The 19737-nt window shown below is 49.3% G+C and overlaps 1 protein-coding gene across 1 annotated transcript in view; it reads left to right on the top strand.

The window, feature by feature from the left end:
- The window catches only part of LOC119394778 (doublesex- and mab-3-related transcription factor A2), a 130355-nt gene that overhangs the window by 109711 nt on the left and 907 nt on the right, over positions 1-19737 (top strand). Inside the window, exons 2-4 of the mRNA XM_049415985.1 lie at positions 4733-5079; positions 6047-6193; positions 9503-9634. Of these exons, the coding sequence (XP_049271942.1) occupies positions 4733-5079; positions 6047-6193; positions 9503-9634 (626 nt within the window). The remainder of the gene's footprint in view (positions 1-4732; positions 5080-6046; positions 6194-9502; positions 9635-19737) is intronic.

The raw sequence follows: 19737 nt of genomic DNA, 5'->3' as shown, positions 1-19737 counted from the left end.
GCCTGTCACTACATCTTATACATCACGCCGAAAGTGCGAGAAAAAAAAAAAGACAACACGCCCGTACGAACAAGGAAACAAAGATGACCGCGCATTGCAGGAGGATCGCGCGTGAAGCCGCAGGCGGAGAAGACAATGCACCCGTTCTCAGCTGCCGCATGCGACCCGACCGCGAAGTGAGAGAGGATAGAGAAACAAGAAAGCGAGCCATCGGGGAGACAAGGCGAGTCAAGCCAAAGGCGCGCATAAATCACACCACGCTCTCTCTCTCGTCTCTCTGACCGTGCCTCGCAGAAGGTGGGGGAAAAAATATTAGAGAAAGACTACTGGACAGAACAAACTCGCGCTGCGCTTCCATAGTTAGTTTAGGAAGCATGGAGTGCGGTCCTAACCACCACACTATCCGCGCGTTTCCTCCATCGCGTGTAGAAAAAGAAAGAAAGAAAGAAAGAAAGAAAGAAAGAAAGAAAGAAAGAAAGAAAGAAAGAAAGAAAGAAAGAAAGAAAGAAAGAAAGAAAGAAACAAAGAAAGAAAGAAAGAAAGAAAGAAAGAAAGAAAGAAAGAACAGTGTATGCGCGCACGTCGGTGCTCTCCGTCGATGCGGATGGCTTGGAAGGAGCAAAAGCGTAGCCGGAGTCAAGAGACGGGGAATAGTGCGCTGGCCGAGCACTGCGCGCCAGACGGTTCCCGAGCACGTTCTTGGCATGTTTATGCATCCAGGGGCCAGAGGGCTACGTGGAGAGCCATGGCGCGTGAGCCCCCTCTCCTCCACCTCCCCTTCTCTCTCTCTCTCGCCTTCGCACTTTCAAACGGGTGCGTAACCGACGGGCGTAATATGCATGCGGCCTCGTTACAGGAATCCATACAAGAATCAACGTCGCGCTATAACCGACCTGTGCCTATATTAGTATAGATTCCGCAATCGCAAGCTAGCTATAGGTACCAGGAAGCCATGGCAATTGACTGCTCCATGCAACACGGACTGGGCATGGTCGCAGATCATAACGTGAGATGTAATATCTGTATTCGGAACGAAAACAGCGATGTGTATTTCTATCTCTTCTTTGTCCCGACAGTTCACGAATATGTATAAACCCAACAGCGTGTCATCTGGAAGCTTGATATCTGAGCATGTAGGGGCTTCTTTATGCGAGCATATGTCACTTCAATTCAAGGTTATTACAAAGTATGAAGTCTTATTAGGTACGCAGGACAAACGTAAACACGTGTGAGAATGAGTTCTTGCTCCCAGCGGCTGCAATTCGGGACTGTATTCCGCAAATTTCAACAGCAAGACCATGAAGTCACCGGGGAGTCAAGACGCTGTCGATTCAAAGCTGAGAATCCAAAGCTATTCCCTAGCATTTAGCGTAGATTATTGGGGCTGACGGGCATTCGCACTGATCGGACGACTAAGAGCTTTACAAAAATTCCAGGGACTTGAATTCGTGAAAGCTTTTCGCTGGTGACTGCTTTTTACATTTGACCTTATTCACCTACGACAAGAATCAGGATTGATTCGAACTTACATTTACGAATAATTCCAGGTTAATAGCTTTCTCTGCGACGACTGACCTTAAGTAATCGAACCATGAAAACGACGTTATAGAAGATGATTTCGAGAGATATGACCAAATTATAAAGATGTTTATTGGCGGACACTCGGCGAAGATGAGCGACAGCGACCGTCAAGGCGGGGCCGACTCTGCGCGAGCTGCGCTCTGTCCGAAGAGGGCAACCCACTAGAAGGGGCCGGAGAGGACGACCCACTTCAGGGTTCCAATAAGCTTCGCTACAGACCTCCAAATTGGACACGAAATACGTTGGCGTTTTGTAGTTCCCAGTAACCGAACTTCAACACGTGTTTTTAACATATTTGAGGAACAGATTTATCGAAACTGGTGCTATAGCCTGAAGATTCCCGCTCATAGTACCTAAAAAACTTCCCCACTATTCTGTTTCGATTCCGACATTGCGATTGACACATATTAAATGCATGACCTTAAAAATTAAAGTAAAGCCTAGCCACGCAGACGTTGCAGTTCTGCACATGATGTCCGCCACTTCTATATAGTTGAACGTCGAACAGGCTAGATCGCAACGTGTTTCCATGAAAAATTATCGCTCAGCATGAAAACATAGGATATATAAACTTAAAACAGCTGTGCTTGGTGTCCGCCTCGTCGGCGATGAAATTCGGAGAGCAAGCAGCAATACGGACTGAGCGTATTCATTTAGCACTGATACACTTGTCGTTATTCGTTTCAAGTTTATGTTTATTACTTAAACTAGCCCTCACTTCTTGTGACTCATTTGCTACCTGATCATTAGTGCGAGTGAGACGCTTTCAAGGCGCAATTATTCGAAGTTCGGCGCCCAATTTTACGGTTATGACCGCAGCCGGGGTGCGCACATAGGTTTGCTCACCTGTGGTGACGCAGAATGTCTCTGCATTATGCACAGGGGTGGCCAAAAGAGACCAGGCCGCTAACACATGTATTCCTATGGCAGCGTGGCCTTGGAACTTTTGACCACCTCTGTACGTATCTGTCGTGCCTCGTTATGGCCCATTTTCTGTGTTGCTAAGCAAACAATCTCAGTGCTGTCATCGACCAGAGCTGTATGGAACGCAACCGCATAGACGAGTAGCGAGAGAATGGCACTTCGCGAAAGAAGAAAAAAAAAATGTCCTCTATCGCGAGAGGACAAATTTAAGAGACAACTTTCCGAGAGCTGATCAAGCTCGGCGGCGCACTTCACCGGACGAGACGAGAGTATACAACGGTGCGAGACTCTCTCATCACTTATCGATGCGCGTACCGGGACGCTGCACTATGCGAGATTAAGTTCAATAAGAAACGAGGCCAGACAGTGATGACGGAGGAGTGGGGAGTTGTTCCTCGTGGGATGGCATCTGGCATTGCATGCTGCAGCGAGAGAGAAAGAGAGGCGAGGATGGGTTTGAGGGCCACGCTCGCTGAGGTTGTGTTTAACAAGAACACTGGCTCGGTGGTGGCTTGCTCGCGCGCGCGCGAATTGGAGCGACGACGAGGCGATGGCTTAACGCACGCGGCAGGGACGTGCGAGAGACGGACGCAATCGAGAAACGAGTGCGGCGGAACAATGCGGCCGGTAGTGCCCTGTTTGTCTTTGCGTCTGGCGCTGTGTATAGGAAACGTCCGGCGCGATGCGGCGACCGAAGGGTTCTATTTTTTTTTTCTCCCCCTCTGTACACCGCGCACACGCACCCTGCCATTGTGAGCCATCACCCAGTTCTTTCCTTCCTCTTTTGGCGCGGCGATGCTCAGTTCGCGACCTTATGTATACGTCGCATTTTCTGTTTTCGAAGCCCGCGGTTCCTGTCTGCATGTGGGATAGCGCTGTCTTTTGTTGCGCCGATAGAGGAACTAACCGGGGCCTTGTTTTTCGAGGCTCGGACAAAGCTAGTCGCGCGGTGTATAAAGTTGTCGTCAAGCGCCGATGCGTGCTTTTCTTTCTCGCTTTCTTTTTTTTTTTCCGTAGAAATGACTGTCTCTTTATCGAACGAGAAAATCATCTAAGAGAAAATAAGACTCGATTTTTGTTTACTTGTTTCTTTCTTTCGCTTTCTTTCTGTACGCATACTTATCTGAGCAGTCGCGGTTTCTTCGGCACTTGTTGTGTTTGCTTTGGTCGCGCCAGCTGCACGTCAGTGCATGTGCTTCTGCTTTTGTCAGCTACAACCCATGCTAAGACATGTTCCTTCCGCTTGTGCATGATGCCATGAAGTCACTTTTCTAAAATCGACTCGTAGAAACGTGAGTGAGTGAGTGAGTGAGTGAGTGAGTGAGTGAGTGAGTGAGTGAGTGAGTGAGTGAGTGAGTGAGTGAGTGAGTGAGTGAGTGAGTGAGTGAGTGAGTGAGTGAGTGAGTGAGTGAGTGAGTGAGTGAGTGAGTGAGTGAGCGAGTGAGTGAGGTTAGTGAGTGAGTGAGTGAGTGAATGAGTGAGTGAGTGGAGTAAATGAGTGACTAAACTGAGTGAGTGACTGAGCGAGGAAGTGGAGTGAGCGAGTGAGTGAGTAATTGGAGTGAGTGAGTGAGTGAGTGGAGTAAATGAGTGACTAAACTGAGTGAGTGACTGAGCGAGGAAGTGGAGTGAGTAATCGGAGTGAGTGAGTGAGTGAGTGGAGTAAATGAGTGACTAAACTGAGTGAGTGACTGAGCGAGGAAGTGGAGTGAGTAATTGGAGTGAGTGAGTGAGTGAGTGAGTGAGTGAGTGAGTGAGTGAGTGAGTGAGTGAGTGAGTGAGTGAGTGAGTGAGTGAGTGACGAGCGATGTTAGTGAGTGAAGGTGTGGAGTGAGTGAGTGGAGTCAGTGACTGGACTGAGTGAGTGACTGAGCGAGGAAGTGGAGTGAGTGAGTGACGAGCGATGTTAGTGAGTGAAGGTGTGGAGTGAGTGACTGGACTGAGTGAGTGACTGAGCGAGGAAGTGGAGTGAGTGAGTGAGTGAGTGAGTGAGTGAGTGAGTGAGTGAGTGAGTGAGTGAGTGAGTGAGTGAGTGAGTGAGTGAGTGAGTGAGTGAGTGAGTGAGTGAGTGAGTGAGTTTTACTGCTTCGAGTCCCACTACTGCTGAGGTGTAAGTAAGACAGTCCTTCGTTGTTCTGTTCATCTGGAACGTTGAAATGAATTCAAAAGGAGTTTCTCTCTCGCTGAAGCATCCAAAAGCGAGCGTCCCGGCGATTCTCGTGTGCAGGGGGCCCCCTGGACCTGCAGAAGCTCGGCCTGAGCGAGGCAGCGCTGCTGTACGGAGGCCTGCCCTCTTCGTGGTTCCTGCAGAACCTGCCCTCGCCGGCGCTCATGTACCAGGCTCTGGGCGGGCTGCCGTACCCGCCGTACCCGTACTACCACCACCCTCAGCCCGCGTACCCGTACCGCTCTTCGGCAGGCTGTTACCCTTACCCTGTGGCCAGCGGGTCTCCGCCCGTGGGAGCCACGTCGTCGGGACCAGCGGGAACCGGCGGTGCGGCCGCCACAGGAGGAGCTGCCGCCGTGGCCGCTGCTGCTGCAGCCGTCTACGCGCCACACCTTCTGGCCGCCCAGGTCTGCATGCGTATTCTAAAGTGTACAAAAGATCGTATGCTGAGGTTTTATGAACCAAAACCACAATAATGGTTTTGACACATAAAACCCAGCATATGTGATTGCCGTCGAACACGTTCTACAGCGTTTCTGCGGCGTTTCCAGCGTTGCGAGTCATTAGATGGCAGCACCAAACTTATCAGCGTTTGAAGAAAAATCAAGATAAAGTTTGTGACAGCCATGTGATCCGAACCTGAGCCTTTCTGGACAGGACGCCAGTATTATTGGCTACAATTGCGCCGTAATTCGCGCAACAAGTAGCGCTAACCTAAACAAGCAGTTGAGATAATCATTGGTAGCGAGCATGCAATTCCTCCTTAAGCGCCATTTACCAGATATTGTAAAGAAAAAAAATGTGGGCAGCTTGCACTAGTGATGCAAGGCTGGATTAACAGTGGAGCTTGTGGTCGACCTAGATTATTAGCAAGGCCGTAATTAGCGTGGTGCTAATTAGAAGGGTATTAAGTGGAAGGTCCTAATTAGCATGGCCTTAATGAGCAATATCCCCCCTTTCTCTGTTCCTGTTGATTTCTCTCTGTGTGTGTTTATTTCTCTCCTTTCTCTTCCGTTTATCAGTTCTGTACTCATCCATCGCGTCAACCACAATGGGTGTGTTGGCCACAGGCCTATTATCCGCTAAATTACTCCACGATACAGAAAAACGTGCCATAATAAAATGCCGTAATAACTATCCTCATTTCTCGAATGTACTTCGCCAAGAGCAAGATGTCTTTATTAATATAGTCAATTCTAAGATGAAGATTAGGACGAACAGAGCGTGCGCCGGCCGAATTATTGCGTTGCACTCGCTAGGCGCAGCTTGGTTTTCTGGACGTTGGAACGAAAAAACAGCTCTGCTGTTGATATGCCCCGCACGTGCAGTTACGGCGGACGTTGTGTGTAAAAAAAATTTTCTTTGTTCACGCAGGCAGCGACATCCATGAGTTCTGGCTGCCCCTCGTCGCGTAGTCCCGAGCTGGCGGCCGACCTTGCAGCGGCAGGACCCCTATTCGGCGGCGTGTTCCGTCCCGTGGCCCTCTTGACCACAAGGACAGGAGGACCGCAGCCACCTCTGGTAAGGCTGGACTGCAGCCTGAATTATTTGATGCGTACAGGAGCGCCTGTCCGCATTATAATGAAGCAAGGTGTGGGAGCGGGCTAGTTGGTATTCCATAATGCTAAAACTTGAGCGCAAAAGGTGCACAGCGGACGAAGAAACGACGAGGACAAGCGCTAACTTCCAACTTGTTTAGGTTTTCCCCTTGTGCGTTGACTGATATCGTTGTAATCACACGTGACAGGTATATATGTGTGCATTGCTTTAATAAACGATATTTGGAAGTCAGCGCTTGTCCTCGTCGTTTCTTTGTCCGCTGTGCACCATTTGCGCTAATGTTTTCGCATTATAATCGCTGCAATCAAGAGTTGTCAACAAGCAATTTCGCTCGAATAAAGTTCTGTAGACAGGGTACTACATCAGTGTCGAAATAACAATAATAATAATTGCTATGGTTTTACGCCCCAAAAGCACGATATGGTTATGAGAGACGTTATAGCGGAGAGCTCCGGAAAGTTCGACCACCTGGCGTTCTTTAACGTGCGCCTAAATCTAAGCGCAAGGGCCTCCAGCATTTGGCCTCCATCGAAACGCGGCCGCCGCGGCCGGGATTCGATCTCGCGATCTTCGGGTCAGAAATCGAACACCATAACCACTATAGACCACAGTGGCGGATTGTCGTCAGTGTGAAAACGTTGGCACCAGCGACGCCTCCTTGTGTGACCACTTTTGATCACTTTGATGCTTCCACCAATACCTGTGATCCTTTGTATCGTTTCATGCTTGGTCATTTTTGTGTTTGTTATACGGGGCGTGTACCATCGCTCAATAGTTTTGTTCTCACAAGTCTACCCATATCAAACGCGAATGTAGACCGAGATCTTCGATACGCAACTCTGAGTCTCTACACAGCAGACATCTATGGCAGTGGATACTGTTTGTCTGCACGTGGGCACTTGGAAGCAAGGAAGGAAAAAAGAAATAAGCGGAAGGACAGGAAGGTTGGCCGGTTCCTAGACCGGCTGGCTACCCTGTGCTGAGGGAAGGGGTAAGGGGGTTAAAGGTGATGGAAGAGAGATGTTACAAAAAGAAGGAGAGCAAGAAAAGGAAAAAGAAAAGAACGAAAGAAGAATACGACCCTGCTTAGAGTCTGTCTGGAAGACCAGTTGTGCGCAAGAAGCGCAATAATGCATTCATAGCCTTCTGTGCTGAGGACGGACTTGGCCATGACTCGCCCAAGGTCGCAGCACCCTTTGTTCCGACACAGGGCGATTATCAAGTCTATCTAACGCATAGAAAAGTTCTTGTCTTGGCGCACTGAAACGCGGACACTCACACAGAAGATGGGCGATAGTTTTTTTGTTTTTTTTCGCAGCTGCAGTTATTGCATGTAGAGTTGTTGGCCATTCTAATCAGACAGAAGTAGGCATTCGTGAAAGCCACGCCAAGCCATAGGCGGCACAGAAGCGTCTCCTCAGCTCGCGATATTCCTGACGGAAGACGGAGCTGGAGATTGGGATCCAAGCTGTGTAGGCGGGCGTTGGTGAATTCCGCCGAGTTCCACTGTGCAAGTGTGAGTTCACGTGCCAGCGAACGAAGCCTTGTAGATGCGTCGGTTCTGGAGAACGGTATATCTGCGGAGTGGGCACTGTCACGTGCAGATCAGGCGGCCTCATCCGCACTGTCGTTGCCGTATATAGTGGATACGCTTGGTGTTTCTCTTTTGTGTTACTGGGAAGCGTGTGTGATTCAACTACTCGCACAGAAGCAATTCTGCAGATGTCCGCCCGCGGTTCTTTGTTGCACACGGTGTTCGTGGAAGCTCAGACAGAGCAATAGTAGGCCTGACTCAAACCTCTTGGAATGCGAAAGTTCGGTGTATGCCGCTCGAGAGGCTGACAGCAAAGATTAGCCTGCAAAAATGCAGACTGCACAGTAGAGGCAATAACAAAGCGCGTAAAAATAAAAGGCCATCCTTACTGCTTAGCGGACACAGTTCATTTCACTCATGGAACACGAAACTAAAGCGCCGCATGCGAACGTGACTTCTGGCCGGAGAAACTTTTTAAGAGAGTATACATACAGCCGCTCTGGCATTGTGAGGCGGTGCGCAAACGTCGCGGCATCTTTGACGCTGTTTGCGCAGACCTCCATGGGTTATACACACTCTATGAATCTTAGATACTGGCAGGCGAGTAATAAGACTAAAAGGAAGAGCCCTCTCTGGTGGTTCTAACCTTCCAGCGACAGGCCAACACTGAAGCACCACCGTGTCTGACCCCGACAGCTCACATCACGCTGTCGTGTTTGCCTTGCTAGTGGTTCAGGTTCCTTTTTTTTAATTTATTTCTTAAGAACGTGCAAGAAACCAGGAGGAAACGATAATCTTAACGGAATTCGTTGGAAGAACGTGCCGGACAAAAGAAGTACGAATTCGTTTCAGACGATAAATCATGTCCGAATCATACGCCTGCGGAAGTTCAGCTCGCATACGTCATGTGTGCATATATGACGCCAAAGTCGGTTATACGCGCGATACCAGGCTACGGTTATGACTGTACTGCAGCTTGGAGACGGCCCCCGTTCGATCCAAACATACTGGAGCATCAAGCAAGTGGGCACAGGCCTTTCCGTGGACTCCGAGACTCGCTTTATTAGTTTTGTTGAAAGTTTTAGTCATCTGAGCCTACAGACCAACACGCTGAAATCTGTACAATGTCACTCCTACATCCAGTCGTTATTTCAAAGACGATCACAATTTCACACCCCGCACCGCCTCTTGTAAGGTTTAATCGTTCTTACAAACTGGTACCGTCAAATTAGAAGTATACACTGCCACAAACGTAATTATTTCACGTATCCCATTTCGTGCAGTCACGAGGAGCTCCAGACAGTTCGTTCATCGTGATTAGAAAACAGAGCTAGAAAACCAAGGAATAGAATAAGAACGAGAAAATGCAATGCGAGTTCTCAAGTGATCGTTAGAAATAAATAAAATCAAATAGTCCAAAGTTTGTAGCGCGAATTTTTTTCCTCCTTTGGGTGCTACTCAGGGACCGAATTTACAAAGCTTCTTGTTCGTGAGCTTGTTTTGCCATTGGCTACCCACCGCCGCTAATAATACGTCCAATGTCAGTATTAACTGGACTTCGCGCTTGCGAGCGATTCGAATGCAAGCTCCTCCTGCGAATATAACTGAAGGGCGGGGAAGGGGTATTTAGTTTCTCAGCAGAAAACGCATGCATGCAGACGTTTCTAGCGTGTATGTTGCGGGAGCGTCATGAGAGTATCGTGTCAGCATCATCCACTGCCCCATTCATGTTGCAGTCGGCGACGCCTCCCAACGACGAGTCGAGCGACCTGTCGGAGAGCGAGCGGCCGCGCAGCGCCAAGGAGTCTCTGGCGTTCTCCGCGGAGGCCGCCCTCACCACGCCGCTCAGCTTCGCCAGGGTCAAGGATGTGCGCTGAGACGAGCCTGTCCACCATTCGCCACCACCAGGTGAGCATCTCTCTTTGATATATATTTATATATATATATATATATATATATATATATATATATATATATATATATATATATATATGTGTGTGTGTGTGTGTGTGTGTGTGGTGTGTGTGTGTGTGTGTGTGTGTGTGTGAGCGCTCAAGGTAAATTAATGTTTGGTTTTCTCTTAGTTCATTTGTTTACTTAATCATTGATGTATTGATTTTCTTCATTTTTTTTATGCAGTGCGGATGCGCACTGGAATAATCTAGGTGTCCAAGGGTGCTTAAGAGTACTTCCTCAGAATTATATCTATTTCCAGTGTTTACGGTTATTATTCTCCTGCTGTCTTAAACGAATCGTGTCCACGACATACACAAAGCAAAATACAAGTCGGAATGTGTTCCTAGAACTCGGCACCGTGCCAATAAAACTCGAGAAGCCAAGGGTATTACTAGGGCAAAAAAAAAAGAAAAAGAAAAAAGGTCTCTGACCCATTGTCTTCACGTAAAGGCCAGAGCTGCGCCACTGTCCTTCCGTGCATCGCAGCAAAGCCGTCCGCGCAGTCGCGCACAGCGAGAATTGCGCGCATCTTGCTTGCAGGACTCGCGCCATCGTACGTAAAGAGCACGTGCACTGGCGACGCAAGGCGTTAGCTTGGCTGAAAAGGGGGAGGGGGAGATGGCGCTGTTTCCAGGACGAAGAAGCAAAAGAAAGGGGGATAAACGCGCGGCTCAAGAAATTTATCCCCGCATAACTTATTTCCGCCACCGCGGTGCCGCCAAAGCAGCGGCAGCGTCGAGTACCGAAGAATAAAGAAACCGGTGAATACGTGTACAGCACAGGCGGGAAAGGCCTTGGGGGATGCACGGAGGAAGGGGGGGGGGGTGAAGACGGTTTAACCGAAATCTCGGTGAGCGACTTATGTGATCGCGTGCAGGTTTTGCGGCGCTTTCGCGCCGCGAAACATAAATATACCGGCGTGGCCGCTCGCTCGCTACGAGGGCCGCATTGCCGAGTGCCCTGTGGCGAGCCGCGCACACTCTATGAACCCCGACGTTCTGTAAGCATCGCCGCAGGCGCCCAGCAGCAAGGCATGCACGCAGGGCATGCCGACACTCGGTTACGCGGCGTCTCGCCAATTCTGTGCAGTACTGAAGTTAGGCAGACTGCCACAGAACGCAAAGCGGTCTCTGTTCCTGGTTACATCGACGCTTTCAGAGATTGTCGCTGGCTTGCAACCCGCATCTCCGAATTCATGCCAACTGGTGGCAGATTATCCGTCGCCTAGACATCACCAGGGTGGCCGACAGGTTCTTGAGTGTCTGAAATGTACAGTCGGAATCACACGTGCCTAGACCGGTCAGTCGGCCGCTTCAGCCGCCCTTTTTCCAGAAGTATGCAGAGACCGACGCCGTAATGACGCCAGACATAGTCATATCGCATGCTAGATCATTGTGCTATAATGCAAGCATGAACGGAAGCTTGTTGATAACGCAAAGTAGCAGGTGTGGACAGCGCCAGCGACCGCAGCCACGCGCTCGCCCGCTCTAGATAAGCGTGATTCAGACTGTACCATTCCTCGTTGGGGAAATCAAATTTTTAAGACACGATGACAACGTAAGACTTAGGAACGTGGTAATATTACATTGGTCTGTCATCTTTCTCTGTACAGCCGGTGATCCTGCGCCGCTCACCAGATCATCGCGTCCACGTTCCCTCTTCCCTGCGCAGTTTGACAACCCTGCCGCCCTACAGCCTTCGCAGTACTGCACCGAATTACAAGGCGGCCCGCGTTGTAGATGCTGCATAGAGCTTCCCGGAAAAAGCCAGCCCGCGAGCGTTCAGATCCTCTCGGAAACGCGCGCCTAGCAGCGGCGTAAGTCTGCGCGCCCCGGCACGGGTTAAGGGCGACGCAAGAAACAACTTATAAAGGAAAGAAGAAGGGCTGCGCGGTTTGGGGATATGAGTGGTTGTTGGCAGCAGAAGCACTGGCGCAGATAAACAGCAAGAAAATAGGGTTACATTCTCAGGCACGATGCGTCCGTGTAGGAAACATCGCCTTATTTACGGTCCTCCCTTCGCTTATAGAAGAGTGGACCGCGGCTTCACTGGCCTCCTCCTGGTGGATTGGTTACGGCTGATAAGCCGCAGGCGGATCTGCGCTTGGGCGCGCTCGCGCGCCTATGTCCAGTAGACTCAAGTCCTGTGGAATTGGTGTTGGCGCGAGACAGGTGCGAGGTGTAATCGTTAACCTCCATGGGTGGCAGACACGCAAGGCGCCCACCAAGTGTTTATGTGTATCTAACATTAACCGCTGGAAGTTCCCTAGGAGTTATGTTCTTTATATAGTTGGCTTTCTTTGTTGAACACATAATGCGAATAAGTAATGATCACAGGATTCCGATTGCGTTGCACATGCGTGGAGAGTCCGTCGCTATGTATGTCTCAAGATCTGTTGCGCAATTGGGAGTTCTCTGCTATGTTATGCAGTGATGTGGCGCGTTACTTTCAAGTCAGTTTGGTCTATACAAATGAAACTGAAGAGGAAACGGCGTTCTTTTTAATACTGGACTCAAACGGAAGTATTTCAGGCACGTAATTTATGGCTACAATAAATAATCAGTAGTCTACTAGAGTAATATTGCATTATGATGACCGACGTGGGGAATACACAATTGAAAGCGTCAGAGGACTAAGTGCAATGCTGAGATTAGAAAAAAATCGCTAGCATAAAGTAAAAGCTTGAAATAGAAGCGAGGCAACCGCTGATGATAATTTGGTCCCATGCGTGCCCCTCAACAGGCAGATCTTTAATATTAGATGTTGAGTGTGGCGATGCCAAAGACATGGTGGGTTCGAAATTACTTAATGAAAGAACAAAAATCTTGTTTTATTCAGTCCAAGGAAGAACAAGAGGTTAAATTTAGTAAATTGATAAAAGTTCAACATCAGTTTGTACTGTTTTCTCTAACTCTTCGTAATTATAATCATAAATAAGCTAAATACTTCGTACCCCGGTGCATGCATACATTAAGTATATTACAACTCTCAACGTCAAGATTTACGAAACATTGTTTATTAGTTTTCCCATGCGGTTCTTCCGGGGCTCCGCAACTTCCGTGATTTAGTAGTTCCTCGTAGATAAATAACATTTATTGACACCCCCCCCCCCTAGCCAACTAGAGCATCAAGCTAGAGATCACGTGACGCGAATATATCTATGTTATTCTTTCGCATGCTCGTTCTCCGCGTGCCAGTGAACTCGGTACAACGCCACACACGCACGTGCTCTCTCGCTCCCGAAAGAGGCTTTGTTGATATAATGTGGCCATAAATGTCATAACTTGCTTCAAGAACAATCTCGCCCTTGACGGACTCGAGTTGGCGTTTCGGCATTCTTCGACGTCAAACATAACGTAAATCACTGCCGCCGCGCCATAGTAGAAAAAAAAATAGGCGCGCTCGCAGCTAAAGGGTTGGTCGTGTATACACCCTCCTGTTTCTCTTGCTTCAACACCCGCTTCGAACCCACGGACGTCGGGCTAAGGACGCGGTAGTTCTTGCGGCGCGTACGAAAAACTCGACGGAGATAGCGCGCGTGAAACCCAACCCGTTGTGCAGCTAGAGGCGTCTCGCCGACTGAAGTACATCCGAGCACCACATCCGGTCACTTCGCGATGCCGTCTGGACAGAGCCGCGAATGTCTGCAGGTTCTTCTTAAACATGGCGCCGCCCTCTTATATGTCCAACGCTCGCACCAAACGCTCATAACTACGCGACACAAGGGCGGTCGCTTGTAGTTGCAAGCTTTCCTCACTTGTATCACGTGGCCGCACTTTAGAAGCACAGCGTAAACACGCATGCGCGCGCGATAGTGCTTTGGGGCCCCGTGCAACAGCCCGTTTCCTGTTTGTATCAGAGCAGGGCTATAGGCTTTATGCGGGTCGTCAATCTCTCGCTTCAGCTGCTTCTCTTTTCGATTCGCGCCTCGCTTCTTTGTCATCGCGAACGCCTCTTCTATGGGATGCCCAATAAGTGTAGCTGTGCTGTGGAAATGTTGGCCTTTAAGTTTTCGACGTTTCAATTCAAGCAGAGCAGCGATCACTGCAGGAGATGCTATAGAGCGGCCTAAGCGGCCTGGAAGCCTATCTGCAGAGGAAGTCGCGTTTCGTTCAAGTTTCATATTCTGGGGTTTTGCGTGCCGAAACCACGGTACGATTATGAGTCACGCCCTAGTAGGAAACCTCAGGTCAATTTTTACCATTTGGCATTCTTTATCGTGCACCTAAATCTAAGTAGACGCGCGCGCGCGCGCGTTTGTGTGTGTGTGTGTGTGTGTGTGTGTGTGTGTGTGTGTGTGTGTGTGTGTGTGTGTGTGTGTGTGTGTGTGTGTGTGTGCAATTTGACTTGTATGGGTCTAATGGCTGTCAGTCGCTCCTGCAATGTGTGAGATGTTGCTTTACTACAGCGGCTCCATAATATACGCCCATAAAAGAGACAAACTTTATTGTCTGACCAGGCGCGCGTTCTCTTCGCCCAGAGGTGGGTGACTTCCTTAGTCCAGGTAGCCATGGCTTGCAGCTGATGCCAGAGCCCTGTCCACCAGTCGGAGCTGGTCCTCAGGGTTTAGTGACGTCAGCAACGCCTCCCATGGGCGGAATACTTGGGTTGTTTCGGCATCCCCATACCATGCGGTAAAGGGTGTTAGCAGTGCGCGTGCAGTATCTGCAGTTCCTACTGAAGTTGCCGGGGTACATTGCGTGGAGTAGTGTACCGTGCGGATAGGTGCCTGCCTGGAGCCTTCTCCAAGTCACTGCTTGCTCTCTAGTCAGCCTTTTGTGAGCAGGTGGCTATAGTGGCGTCGTTGCTTCCAGTAGTGCGCGAGTATTTCTGAATATTTCCTCGGTATTCGCTCTCTGCGTTTCCGGAGTCCGAATATCGCTGCGGAAGAGTCTGGTGTGTATGCTCTCGGGCTGCGGCATGCGTCGCTCAGTTCCCCGCTAGGGATTCATGCCCCGGTGTCCAGAGGATACTTGCGTCTTCGAAGTCGCACTTGAGGAGAACTTGAGGGGCTGATCTGCTAATTGTTCCTTTTAGGAATCTTCGACACGCTTCTTGTGAATTCGTCACGATGGCTACTGACGAAGAACTTGTACTGATAGCTAATGCAATGCCCAGTTCCTCTGCGGTGGTTACATCATTTGCATGTGTCGAAGCAGCAGTGAGCTCTCTACCCGTTTCATCCACCACGCTGGCTACATATTTGTTTGCTCCTCATACGTGCATAAATCCGCAAGAAATAAATCCACCGTATACTGTAAACGTTCAAAGAGCTCCTGCGGGCATTTACGTACCATGTTTCAAACCATGACTATACGCATAGATACGTAGTGGTTACATTTATTCTCTTGGTCCTGCGGCGTCATCTGACCACCCTTTCAATTTTTGTAATTGTTTTCGCTGCGAGGGCAGCTACGGTAAACTAGCCGAATTCAGTACCGCGCACCTCTTATGCATCATTGACGCAGTCGCTTTAGCCAATGTCTAGATTATTATTATTATTATTATTATTATTATTATTATTATTATTATTATTATTATTATTATTATTATTATTATTAAACTGCATGATAAACAGAGCGGACGCAGAGCGAAACATCCTCATCTTTGTCTAGCCAGAAATCCCATGCGACGGTGCCAAAGCCTCCCACGCCTCTTGTACACTTTCGGAATGCGTGGACCATAAATCACATATCGCTCATCCTTCTTTCATTCCTCTCCTTCCCCAGCCCTTCGCGCCGCGCGTATAGGGGGAGTCCCACGGGGAGCGGCGGTGTTTTATTTACTAATATTCTTTTTCGCCCGCTAAATGACCGTCTGGGCAGGATAATCCCTCGTGACGCCCTTCGCAAGAGGGGCGTAATGCGTGCGTAAAACCTCCTCTTCGACGCCGCGGACGCGCGCGACACCGACAGATGCTAGTATGCGCGGAAAAAGCTGTGTGTGAAGACGGTACGGATTATGGCCCGATATGCATGCCGAGCAGAGGCCCACGGCGGCGGCACACGGCACCATTTCGGGATTGCTCCTTTCTTAATTCGTTGGGCGCGGCATGAAAACGTCGGCGTCGCGTCTGCTGTATTCCACGTGCATCGTGCATGTGTGCGTGCGTGTGTGTGTTTGTGTATGCGTGTTTGTGTGCGTGCGTGCGTGTGTCGTACACTTGCACCTATAGCACTTCCTCTTCCATATGGCCGCGGTGGCTTTCACCGCACTGAGACATAATCTCCGCGCGGACTGTCTTGATCACGGCCGCGCTTGAGCGCGAAGAAACATCGTTTAGCCTCGGTCTCGCGCATTCTTCTTTTCGTAGAGTTCGTCGCTCCTGCTTTCTCGGACGGGCGTAACGTTAGACGACGCTTTATACTCGGGTCGCCTGGCGCTGTCTGCCACGTGACACCGGTATGGCAGCTCATTGTCTCGGCTCGTCCATGTCTATTGGAGGTTGCGTCGCCGTGAAAACTGCCATTAAGCACGATTCCGGCCTGTCTGGACGTGTGGAGGGTTTCGCTGTCAGCTGGTTATTTTGAGTGCTAATGTGCGGATGAAGTGATCACATTGTGCGCACGTCTCGGCGTCTAGACTATAGCTCGAAGTGTAAGTGGGTGACCTGATCGGCGAAAGTAGTTTTCGTGTGAAAGGCGCATGAAAATGGCGAACTAGGCTTGCTGGAAGACCTTTACGGATGAGAATTACAGTCTCTGTCGAAAGTTTATAGACCCATTGACCATGCGGTAAAAATTTGCTCACGGAACGTTCGCAGAGGCTTGCCTATATAATTATCCTCGCTTCAAAGGTCCAGAGGCTGTGAGAACTACGATGAAATGACACTGATCACAACCGGACAGCCGCCATGACCACTTCCGCAGGCGCCTTTACTGTGTCTCTTCGAACGCTGCGTAATCCCTAGCGAAGTCACTCATTGCATTGTTTCGAAACTACAAGTATAAATGCCGCCTCTCTGAAGCGATATGTGCCGATTGCCTTCTCTGAAACGATATGTGCCAACTCTTCTAACTGTGATTGTTGTGACGCACCATAAATAGCGATGTCCGTTAGCGAAGTTTGATGTCCGTCCCCTTTATATGCACACGAACAGCCCAGACCGTGGCTGAATCTGTGTACGATATTGAATCGGACCAGGAGGAGACGTCCTATACTGGCGCATCGGCCAGTTTCTACAGATCCAGTTGTAAAGAAACTCGCGCTTTGCTCGCATTTTGGTTCGTACTTAATCAGTCAGCAGGGCTGTGCAAAAGAGGCACTTGACCCCCCCCCCCCCCCTCTCCCAAGCCACACCAGCACTTGCCCCACCAAAGCAACACCTGCGCCCCCCCACCTTTCCCCACGCCGCTATGCACTGAGTAATCACGCTTTTTAACGCGGTAGCGTTAGAGAGCTCGTGTCGCAGAAATTCCGCTGTCGGCGTCGGCACCGTTGGTTGTGAGCGAAAAATCATCCGTGAGCGAAAAATCGCGAAAGTAGCAAATAAAATAAACGATAAAATCTTCGGTCCCAATGAGGATCGAACCCGGGCCGTTCGCGTGGCAAGCAGGTGTCTTACCACAAAGCCACGATGTTGCTTGCAGCTGCTTCGGACAAAAACACTACATAAATGTCATGTAGTGAAAGGAGTCTCGACGCATTTTGTTCGGCAGGTGTCACGACGAAAACGAGCCCATACGGTAGGCACATTCGCGAGGCCATCAAACTACGTCGAAAAACGCCGGGATAGTGCAGCCATCGCCGCTAAAAACACACACGAACTTTCAAACAGCTCTAAAAATGGACAACTATGTCCATCTAGAGGAAAACATATCAAGCCAACGCAGCAAACGCTAAATAATGTGCTGCCATCTGTGAGGCATTGTGAGAAATATGTCTCGACTTTTCATGGCATCAGAGAGGGCCGGCGCGCGGCGTATATCTTGGAGGCCATGCGACTCTTGCTTTAGATCGAAAGCCTGTAAAATTCGCGCGCGTGCGTGCGTGTGTGTGTGTGTAACAATACACATTAATAAGTATGCACTTAGTGGTTGAAGTGCGCACTAGGGGCCGGATTTCGCTATCGCGTTCAACTCTTAAAGGCGAAGCTTAAGGGTCCCCCAATTTTTTCAATTAGAAAGGCTATAAAACCGATCATTTTTGCTGTTTTGTGATCGTCATTTAAGAGAGCTTTAGTGTTCTGCTGGGCCGAGTGAAGGCGACAGCAGTTCTGTCACACGAGATTATTATATGCTGACTACTTGGCTGAAATGAAACTTTGCCGTCTTAAGTGCATGCAGGCGCGTATCATCGTGAGCGCCCTGAGTAATTGCTGCTCTGTGAAACAAACAAATTTTTTCTTGTAATGCGCATGAAAACGTGCCAAATTTAAGCTCACCGCGTGCTTTCACTGTGCAAAGTCTCCATGTCAAATAACTTCTGGACCAGAAGACTGAAAGAAAGAGGGCGAAAGCAGGAATGACAACTGGGCTAGTTGGTACGGACTCATTATTATGAAAGCGGCGTCACCGAAAGAGACGAAAACACTGCTCGTGTTTTTTCAGTCGTTCCGTCGCGTCGTTTTCATAAAAGCGAATAATAGTGACAAAAATATTTGGCGAAATGGGAAGCAAGTCGAAGGTATACAGGATGGCAACGCTGATTGCAAATATGGAAAATAAGAAATTGACCGCCATCTCGCAATGTACATGTACAAGAAAGGCGCTACAGACCGAGCAATCACGTCTATGCCTTCAATGAGTGCGCAAAGTAAACTTCGCAAATCTGTCTCTGTAGCAACTGGCGCCAACTGCAAGCCCTTTATGTGCGACTCCACAGAAAATGTAGAAAAAAAAAAAGACTTTCAGTAGCTGTTATTATGATGTTCTTTTTTTTACTTCTAGTAAGGTTGAGAAGAATTGGGTAAGAGAGCCAACTATGTTCATACTGAGGTAAAGGAGAATTAGCCTGCATAACGACATTCACTAGTCAATTTAGGGAAATTTCTTGCAATCTAGGGAAATTTCGGGGACAATCGAGGGATAAAACGCTGTCCTAGGTTGGCATCACTGCCTGTGTGTGGGGCGCTTATCAGAAACGTGCGTACACACTGCTCACATGCTTGCGTAACCGCGCCGCGCTCAAGACACCCAAGGCGCCATCGGCGTCGTGTAGGACACCGCACGGCAAGCCCGATGTACGGCTCTTCGCAGCTGCGAACAGCGGGTGAAATACGCACTCGCTTTCACCTTCAACCACCGACACCCCCGTGACCTTTCTTTACACTCTTCCTCCCCTCCCAGCAGTCTGCCTCGCGAGGCACCTTTAGAAACAGTGTTTAGTTTCATTCGCCTCTAGAAGGGAACTATATTACACTTTATGCCTCGAATTCTGTGAAACAGTTACCCCACGAAAGCCGCCTTGCGGGAGCTAGAACATGTACGTGCCGATGCACCCTGGTACTACACGTGAACGGCGGCGTCAGTTTCCTTCCTCCTCGGGAAACGTGCGAAAAGAGACCGATGAGAAACGGCCGGACTGTTTTTCTTTCTCTTTTTTTTTCTTTTACAGAAAGAGAAATAGTGAAGAAAGGCAATGTATATGTGAGAAGGATGTGACAAGACGTGAAAGAGAAGACGCTGCCGCTGCGCAGATGGAAAGCTAGGTACAAGCCGCGCTAATGCGCCCATACAGCACGTCTCGGGCGGCGCCACACGCTTCTGCGCGATAAGAGCCGAACCGTATCCTACTTTTGAACGTGCAAAGCAAAAAGTAAACTGAAATTGAAGGCGGAGTTGAGAGAAAGTGGCGCAACAGATGGATCGACGAGCCGGATTCGGACCGCTCACACTTGTGAACGTGTATACGATGGACACGTGCGTCCTTTGACCTTTGACACCTATAGTTATACATTTACGCACACCTTTTATCTTCTGGCTTTTTTTTTTTTTCTCGTGTGTTGTAAAAGTGGAGATCTGTGGAGGCCGAGAACTGTTGAGTGGTCTACGACATCCGTTGCTCTCTGCGGCGC

This window comes from Rhipicephalus sanguineus, chromosome 5 (assembly GCF_013339695.2).
Source record: "Rhipicephalus sanguineus isolate Rsan-2018 chromosome 5, BIME_Rsan_1.4, whole genome shotgun sequence".
In the NCBI taxonomy this organism is placed as follows: Eukaryota; Metazoa; Arthropoda; class Arachnida; order Ixodida; family Ixodidae; genus Rhipicephalus; species Rhipicephalus sanguineus.
Note: the sequence above shows the minus strand (reverse complement) of the source record. Positions and strands in the feature narration are given on the sequence as shown.